We start from the raw sequence: 9,493 nt of genomic DNA on the forward strand, positions 1-9,493 counted from the left end.
CATTGTATATCTCAATATGCTATGTTTGTTATTTAAATGATCAAAAAGGGTCGTAGATGTGAACATGCTGCTTGAAAAATGCCTGATGATGCATCACTTTGCACTTTGAAACACAAACTATACTTTTAGTGAGAGTGTATTGATGTCATAGATTTACAGTACTTTTAGAAGCTATGTTGATATGCTTTTCATCATTTTCAGCATTTGGAAACAATGTTTTTTTTATGTTATCTGTGAGTTCGACATTTGAGAGATCATTTGAAGATCATTAAACTGTTTTGGAAAATATACTCAACAATAAATGGAAACACTGAAAAATAAATTGCAATTAAAGTAATAAATAAAATAGTTCTTGTTTTCCATTTGAACACCTTGCATACATCTTATGCACAATAAACTAAAGTCAAATTTATTGACAGCCAAACTCTCCCAGACACTATGAACCCAAGTGCAGCTTTTATTCAAAGTAATCCAAACAAGTGAAATGAAATGAAAAAGAAAAACTTGACTTGACTTGGCATGAATAGACTTGACTTAGCATTAACAGACTTGACTCACCGACAGCAGGTTACAACATCAATACTCAACAAAGGACATGGCAACATGAGGGCTATTTATATCAAACAACAAGGGTCACATGACAGAACATGACTGTGGCCAAACTACAAAATAAAAGACATGAAAACAATGAACATGAAACCCCCAGATGGTGGCGGTAATGCACCAAAAAGTTGTTTGCCAACCGCCAATTAATCTCAATAGAAGAAGAAGAAGAAGAAGAAGAAGAAGAAGAAGAAGAACATGAACCCCAAACCCCACATTACAAGATGTAAGACTGATTCAGACAGTTTGTGTTTGTTTTGTCAATTTTAGAAGTTGTAGAGGAACTACAGTATGTGCATTAAGTGAAAATTAAATGTATATTTTATTTACATTTATATTTATTTATTTTTTGATTTTTTGAGTAAAAATGTTTGAGCTTGAATAAATAATACACAGTCTTAATGTGCAATATAATATATAAAAAAGAAATCACTTAATGGATCATTTTCGTTTCAGTGATTTATTTGAAATTAACTGAGCCAGATCAACATACATTACAGTAGGTACTTTGCATTAGTCATTGTTATACTTCTGCAGGGAGAAATTAAAAGCATGAATTCATCAAATAATGTGAAAACATGAGTGTTTTCATGCTACAGTGAACATTGTGAGTATTATATGAGCATTCATGTCAGTGACCATTTAAGAGTAACACTTCCGTTAGAGTGACATACAGCAGTGTCACTCATAGAATAAAGTTTTTTCAAGTAAATATTTTTTTCCTGGTCCCAGGCATTGCACAACCATTTTACTATATAACATTTTTAACAACACTGATTTTAGAGAATTTTCAAATGCTCAGTTTTATATTTGAAACACACTAAACTGTTTTGTTAGACTTGCACTTTTGATTGTTTTACTGCCAAATACTTGATAGTGTAATTCATGCTTTATGTTATGTAACCTTGTTGTTAATTGCCAGTTTAATGCTGCTGCAAGAGTTAAAAGTAATGATTTAGTTTAAACCCTTTGTATCAATATTTCTCTAAAGATAAGCTCGAAATAAGAAGCAAGGAACGTTGTCAGAAAATAATTTAAATTTAAAACAATCTTTCTTCTTCATTATGACTCAGAAGGATTACTTGTACAACACATACTGTAAATAAGGGAAATAACTGAACTATGTAAACCATTGACTTCAGTCTTTGGCCTAACAACTACTTAATAACACATGATATCACATTACCATGACGCATGAAATCAATTAGTGTAAAATATAATAAACAACTGAATGATTATGTTCTGCTCATCAGACTCTAGCAAATATCAGTAGTGCTGTAAATAAAGAAACGATTCAATACTTCTTCTAGGAACATTTTTAGGAACATTTTCTTCAAAACTAAAGCAGTGTGTGGCTATTCAAGCTGTCAAAGCTTTGATTTTATGTCAAACAAAGGTATTGAAACTGGTTTTAATACTAGTGTAGAAAAGTGGTAGCCTGATTCAGTTTAAATATGTACAGTACACTGGCTGGGAGGACCAGCCGTACCCATGATGCCATGCGGTACCTCTCAGGTATCTACACCCGTGCTGATAAGCAGTTCATAGGCAGGGTCATGACCTCTGCGGCAAAGGACCACACACGCACACAGCAGCCCAAGCATCTGTGCACAGAAAAGGAAACAATGGTCAAAACATACAATTACACTGAGGATGATGGCAGGAAATATTATGAGAACATATTTAAAATATTCTGCATTATCTGTTAGAATCAGTAAGGATATTATCACGGTTGATCCAAGCAAGACAAGGAAGATGAAGGTAATCCACATAAATGCTTTTAATTAGAATCCACACGATACACAAAAGGTAAATACTCCAGGTTAAACAAACACATGTGACACTAAACAATAACCGACAGTCAACTGAACAGAAAGAGGACTATAAATAGGGCAGATAACGAGGGGCAAACAGGTGATGAGGATCAACTAATAATGAGAAAATGAGAACAGGAACATGACCAAATATGGGCACAGAGGAAGAAAACACAACAAACAGTCCATAACTGTGACATTTCGCCAGAGTCCAAGGTGGAGATGGAGAAAAGAGCCAGGGAGGATCAAATGGAGGGAGAAGCCAGGGAGGATTAGACGGAGGGAGGAGCCAGGGAGGAGACAGGCGGGATCTGGAGCAGGAGAAGCCAGGCCACAGTCATGATGGCGGCCCATGGTGGAGCCGACGGAGGGAGGAGCCAAGGTGGAGGAAGGGCTGACGGCTCCAGGGGACCGATCGACGGCGGCGGAGCCCGAGGCAGTGACAGAGAGCCAAAGAGCCAGGGTGAAGCCAAGGATCCGGAGGGCCAAGGCGGAGCCGGAGGCTTCTGTGACCGAGGTGTAGGCGGAGATCCGGAAGGCCGCGGAGGAGCCGGAGCGACAGAGGACTGAGGTGGAGCTGGAGGGAGGGAGGAGCCCAATGAAGCCGGAGGGACGAGGCAAAGCCGGAGGAGTGCAGTCCAGAGGTGGAGGTAGGGGGACGACTGACCAAGGCGGAGCTGGAGGGAAGAGGGAGCCTGGTGGAGTTGGTGGACTGATGGGCTCCAGTGGAGACGAGGGAGCTGGAAGCCATGGTGGAGCCACTGGGTCACAGGTCTGGGCCTCGGAGGCTGAAGGCGGAGTCGAGGGATCCTCCAGACTCGATGCCAATGGAGCTGGAGATGGGCAGACCAGTGGCGAGCCCACGCCACAGATGGGGAGCTGAGTGTGAGCAGAGGGGCTGACGGGATCCAGCGGAGAGGGTGTTGAGGAAGGGAACAGGTCAATGAGAAGAGGCGGGAGAGGTAGGTTGGGTGGTATATTTTCCCAGGTTAAAAGTTCGGGTGAAGACTGAAGGACGGCATCTCTGAGTGCACTCCAGTTTGCGCACACCCCCAGCAGTGGTGGCACGGGCAGGGCTTTCCATTGCCTCTACGATCTCCACAGCTGTATCCACCGTTGCTTATGCTGTCTGCTCTCGCACCTGGTCAGACTCTTGGGACTCAGGCTCCGGGGCGATCTTCAGCTCTGTTGCTCCTGATGGCGATGGCTCGATGACCGCGGCAGGCGATGGCTCTGCATCAGCAGTGGGCTCGGGCATCTCCTTGCCGTTGGGGGGTTTTTGACTGGGCTTAGTGTTAGTGGCCATGATCGGCGATGACTCTGGGCTGGCGGCACTCACATGTGATGACCCCGGGCTGGACTCAACTTCGTCCACGGTGAATGCTAATCCGACGACAGCGCAAAGTTGATGTAATTCCTCAGCAACCAGCAGGAATCAGCTTGGGGCATGACGAAACGGATATCGTCGTCCAGCCAGCACCAGAATCCCTCCATTAAGGTGAGGTCATCACATGTGGCGAAAAACTCCAGCCCATACTCCACCAGGTTTCGGCCGTTCTGAAATATGAAGATAGTGACTCCAGAAGGGTTATTGACTTCACCCCTTGGGGCCACATTGATAGAGGCCAGTTCATTCCTCCTGTTTCTCATGTTTAGGTCGGTTATTCTGTCACGGTTGATCCAAGGAAGACAAGGAAGATGAAGGTAATCCACATAAATGCTTTTAATTAGAATCCACACCATACACGAAAGGTAAATATTCCAGGTTGAACAAACACATGTGACACTAAACAATAGCCGACAGTCAACGGAACACAAAGAGGACTATAAATAAGGCAGATAACAAGGGGCAAACAGGTGATGCGGATTAACTAATAATGAGAATACAGGAACATGACCAAATATGGGCACAGAGGAAGAAAACACAACAAACAGCCCATAACTGTGACAGTTATATAGTTCATATCATTTATCAACAACAGCAGGATCTCGCTTTTTAATGCTGTTTAAAGTGCATTAATACTGCATATATTTTCTGATGAAGAACCATAGTGAGCAAAGATTCTCCCTGGTTTTTGCAGTGCATTGTGGGATTTTTTTAAGGGAGCGAACATTCCAGTGCACTGGAAGGATTTTGTGATCGAGCCAAAGCCTGATTGAGACTCACCCTTTATAGTCTATACCTTCTCCTTGAAAATATTAACTAGATTGGTGAGAAGGGTCATTTGATTGCAGTTTTTTAAAATGTACATATATGGTATCAAGAATTCAGAAGGAGAGACATGTAAAAATTAAGTGGGAACTCTCGTTAAAGAAATATAAGCAATTTCTGAGAAGAAATTAATATCTAAAATACAGTATTTATTGTAATATTACATGCTATGTGTATCTTTATTACACAGTATCTTTATAACTTTATTTTATAGTAGGCATTTTATTTTTTTTTTAAAGAGAACACAAACATTTAGTTTTCTTGACTTTTATGTCTGGCCTAAGAACAGGAGAAACAACCAGTGTCAAAGACAGCTGCAATTGTTAATATTCTTGGGATAAATGTATCTTCAAAATATTATTTAAAACTCTTTTGTTGTATTTCCCCTAATCTTATTCACATTATTAAAAATGAAAACATGTATAATTGGTTATCATCTGGTTCCTACTGGTGGTCTTTACATCAGGGATAAAAAAAATATATATATATATTAGAAATATCATGTAATCATGATAATCCTTCTCTTTTTCCAGAAACTTTGCTCCAATATAAATACATATGTAATTCTAATTAAGTGTAAGAAAAGCAACTCTAAAATAATAAATCGATATGATCCATGTAATGACTGTAGAAAGGTTAAAGTAGTGTTTTGTTGTTTTGAAGGAGTAAAGAGGAGTCATAAACAAGCTTACATTTACTATTAGTTGTACTTATGCAAAATTATTTTTGACTATTTTAGATATATTGTTTATTTTTGACCGGTTTTACAATAGGATCTTGTTTATGGAATGTGATACTGGTTTATTGGAGATGCACAGTATAATCACATTTCTTAACTAATCATATACACAAAGCAAAATACATGTTGTCTGTACCAAATGGTAAACTTTTTACTGATTTAATTATCTTTTATGATTCTTTAATCTCTAAACAGAACAATCATAAAGCTAAGACATCTCTGCTGTTCAAAAGGGCAAATGATGTATTAGATGTAAGACTGATTTTTGATATAAGATTAAAAGTTTTGATTTGATTGTTTTATAGATTTATATGTTTTTTATGACTCTATATTCCTGTGTTGTCAATAAAATAAAATAAATAAATAAATAAAAAAACAGCGCCACACACTGAGATACATTGAGTAATAGCGCCATCTTGTGTTGCATATCTGTGAACGAACTTGTAATTGGACGAGTGGTGCTCACTACAGATCCAAATGGGTGGACCTCTGCACCACCCATTTGGCTCAGAGAGGCCCAGAGAGGGGGAGCTGGATGTCAAGCTCCATCCATGGGCTCCAGTAGCCCCTTACTGCAGAACACAAGATCCAGGGGGCGAGGTTGGATCCATATCTACACTCTTAATAATAAAGGTGCTTCAAAAGGTTCTTCAAGCGATGCCATAGAAGAACCATTTTTGGTTCCACAAAGAACCACTCAGTCAAAGGTTCTTTAAAGAACCATCTCTTTCTTACCTTTTTGTAATCTGAAGAACCTTCTTTCGCCACAAAGAAGCTTTTGTGAAACAGAAAGGTTCTTCAGATGCTAAAGGTTCTTTATGGAACCATTTAGACAAAAAGGTTCTTCTATGGCATCGTGAAGCACCTTTATTTTTAAGAGTGTAGGGGGTGGAGTTGGCTGAGTTTAGTGATCAGGGGGTGAAGACGGGTAGGTTTAGGGATATGTAAGGTGGGAGGAGTTGGATCTGGATCCAACCTCACCCCCTGGATCTCATCGGCTCTGCAGCAAGCACTGTTTCTAATGAAATGTAACATACAATGTTCGTAAGTGGGAAATTCAAATCGAGTATTCACACCTACTTTGTCTGGAATGCAGCATGATATTTCCTAACATTCACTGTTGTCTGAGCATAGGCTCCGCTGTATATCAGACCGCTCTTCTTGTACCATGAAAAGTTGAGTCCAACGTTTCAGCTCTCTGTTATAATGTTTTCTACTCTCATGTTTCGCAAACCCGCGGGTCTCATACAAAACCGCAAGTGGTGGCATCTAGTGTCTCTGTTACCTATATGTTGCTAAGCTGATTATTTCGTATTGTAATGGACTAGTTATGTCTTAGCAGAAACTTTAATTTAATATCCAGATAAGATTAGAAAATAATTTAATTTCAAATCAATCTTTCATGTCTACGTATTTCTTTATTTGTTGAGTAGTCAAGTAATTACTATGATTAGGCTATTTCTAAGTAAAACGTTTTATGTGCTGTTTACATTATATTACACTTCCCGTATTTACTGTTAAAATCACATAGACCACTGTTTAAGTGACAAATGACCGCTTCATTTGAGTGTATGACCGCAAATGACTTTTTACCTGTATGGCAGCGAACGTTAATGCTGCCAGTATGACGTACAGCATAATGTCCTTGAGTTTCTTTACTACAAGAACTTCACAGCCCTGTAACAAGAAGTTCGGTTAGACTATCATTTAATAGTTTTGGGCTGCAGGTCTGTAGAATGTGTGTGAGGCTGTTACCTCTGGGTAGAGGTCTCCTGGTCGCATTAACGTCCCAGTGCAATTACTGATGCTGGGCTTGCAGCAGCTCACTGGAACGCTGTTATTTTTGGACTCAATAAACCAGCGAGTGTTCATCCAATCAGAGTAGTTATGAATGCCACAACAGTGGAGCTAAAATTGAAAGATTGTAAGAAGAGAAATGGAAAAATGGTGGAAAAAGAGACAAAGGAACTGATGGTCTTACCTGTCTCTGGACATAGTCGATGGCCCTGCTGGGAGCGTCTGTGTTGGTGCCTTTATATTCATTATATACTTTTTGAATAGAGTGATTCACTACAGCCTCGACCTTTCAGAGAAAAAGAAAAGACGTTTCAATGTTTTATCAATGACACTTTCAAACTACTTACATGCACATGTACATGTTATTTAATTATTTCCAACCTTGGCTCTGTAAATATAGCCTAGCACCACTACAACCACCTCTGTGGCAAACACCAGTAGCAGCACTGCTGAGAACTGCAGAAAAATTAGACGAGAACAATCAGGAAACATTCTAAATAAAAAAATCATCAAAGCTATGTATGTGAAAATTGGGGGTACTAGACTCTAGTTTACCGTGACCAGGCCACAGCGGCTTTCTCGAATGGTGGCACAGCATCCAATGAAACCAATGACAAAAAGAAGCGTGCCCACAGCAATTATCACCATGGCAGGGATGAAAGTGTAGATATCCTCAAAAAAATGATCATAATCATCATACGTGATGAAAACGTAGGCCCCAATGTAGCACAGTATACCAGCGGCAGCCTGGGAAGAGTGCAACAGAAATATTGTTTTGTTAAAATTGTCAAAATTAAAAGCTATGTATTATGATATTAACATAGTGTTTTAGGCAGTGTATTGACAAACATTAACATTTTACTATTCATCACAAGCCACTGTTATATATATATATATATATATATATATTTATTTATTTATTTATTTATTTATATATACCTCGATCGATATAAATTTAATTAACATGTGTGATGACTGCTAATATCTTAATGTTGTTGGAAGCAATAGCTTTACAATTTTCTGAATAAATTAAACAAAACGCAGAACAAAATTTCAGAACAAAAACCAAAAGTGTTACAATTATCCCTGCTCTACAATAAATCCCTATACAACGATATTGAAATGTGTAGTCTTGCTTTTCTTTCTTTCTATTGTAATTCTTATTCTATGGATAGACAGGCTAAGTCTATGCAAAGCTAAAAACATCATTTTAATTAGGCCTATATAATTTGTGTAGCCTATGTGACTTGACATTCGCTACTTTAACCAAATAGCCTATAGTAGCTATTGCTCAGGCGTGACACATGGGGACAAAATAGACCAAACCAATGTGCAATGCTGCGCTTGGATTCATTCAGTGATGCATTCAGTCAAAATAACAATAGATTTCTGTCGATTAAAAGCTTGTCGATTATACGTGTAAACAACTGATCTCTCGCTGTAGCTCGTGTATCCCTCCCTGCAGAGCTATGCCATAATGCCGCTAACCACCGCATCCATCCCAGCTTTTATACTGTAGGCAACTTACCCAAAAAATCAAATTTAGGAAGACTAAGACCGTCTTCGAAGAAATAACACCACACTGTCCCATGATCACGCCGAGGCTAGGCTATATATTTTAATCCAAGGAGAGGAATTCACGTTAATAGCAGATGCATATCGTGCGATTGTCAGGCTCCGCTAGTCAACAGAGCATCCAACTGGACAGCGCCAGTCACGTGTCCCACTGACCTCAATATCGCGACCTGCGCTGGGCTGCGTTTCTCGATAGCGATTGATCTCAGAGCTTTAGAGCGTTTTCTGCTAGTCGTTTTACGATCGTTCGTTATTGTTTCACATGCATTTCCCAAAAATGCACTTAACACAATCGCACGTAGCCGTGCTTTAAGTGCTACTTAGCAGTCGCTATCCGTTTGTCAAGTGCTGAAATGTCACCTTATAGAATGGCTCGTAATTGTAGTACACGCTCGTTTATTGAAATGTTAACCTAATGCTGCGTTCCAGACAACGATGCAGGTCGGGCTTTACGATTACTCCAGAACACTCGTAGATCTACGATGATTTTCAAGTGCTACTTAAGTTACGATGCTTTTGGGAAACAGACCGTAATATTAAGATCTGTCGTACGATCGTTTTTACGAACTTCTTAGGCTTACGAAGCTTTTGGGAAACGCAGCCCAGTTTGTTTTCTGAACGACAGCCCAATGCCTATTTTAGACATCATCGTATACTGGTTTTAAGAAACTGCACCAGTCTGTATTCCTTCAAATCTGATCCACTTTGAAAATTATTAGCTAGAAATGCATGAAATAATGAACAGCTGTTCTA

General features: G+C 39.4%; 1 protein-coding gene across 3 annotated transcripts; it reads right to left on the bottom strand.

Moving 5' to 3' along the window:
- Positions 1-760: 760 nt before the first annotated feature.
- LOC107585973 (tetraspanin-3-like) lies at positions 761-8,861 on the bottom strand. Of its 3 annotated transcripts, none has more exons than XM_016273175.1 (7): positions 8,694-8,861; positions 7,721-7,912; positions 7,547-7,621; positions 7,350-7,451; positions 7,124-7,276; positions 6,962-7,045; positions 761-2,207 (listed from the first exon to the last, which is right to left on the bottom strand). In XM_016273175.1, the coding sequence occupies exons 1-7, from the start codon at positions 8,754-8,756 to the stop codon at positions 2,115-2,117; spliced, it is 762 nt and encodes a 253-aa protein (XP_016128661.1). In that variant the 5' UTR covers positions 8,757-8,861; the 3' UTR covers positions 761-2,114. The 3 variants fall into 3 exon arrangements, with proteins under 3 accessions (XP_016128661.1, XP_016128663.1, XP_016128662.1); XM_016273176.1 differs by lacking the exon at positions 761-2,207 and adding an exon at positions 2,227-4,083; XM_016273177.1 differs by lacking the exon at positions 6,962-7,045.
- Positions 8,862-9,493: the final 632 nt, after the last annotated feature.

The sequence above is a fragment of the Sinocyclocheilus grahami genome, unplaced genomic scaffold, assembly GCF_001515645.1.
Source record: "Sinocyclocheilus grahami isolate Dianchi unplaced genomic scaffold, SAMN03320097.WGS_v1.1 scaffold76.1, whole genome shotgun sequence".
Taxonomy (NCBI): domain Eukaryota; kingdom Metazoa; phylum Chordata; class Actinopteri; order Cypriniformes; family Cyprinidae; genus Sinocyclocheilus; species Sinocyclocheilus grahami.

Excerpts from the sequence above, each read along its gene's own strand:
- LOC107585973 (XM_016273175.1), bottom strand. The coding sequence starts at position 8,756 with ATGGGACAGTGTGGTGTTATTTCTTCGAAGACGGTCTTAGTCTTCCTA. Across the intron at positions 7,452-7,546 it reads GCTATATTTACAGAGCCAAG|GTCGAGGCTGTAGTGAATCA; the intron begins GTTGGAAATAAT and ends TTTCTCTGAAAG. Across the intron at positions 7,046-7,123 it reads CAGGAGACCTCTACCCAGAG|GGCTGTGAAGTTCTTGTAGT; the intron begins GTAACAGCCTCA and ends TTCTTGTTACAG.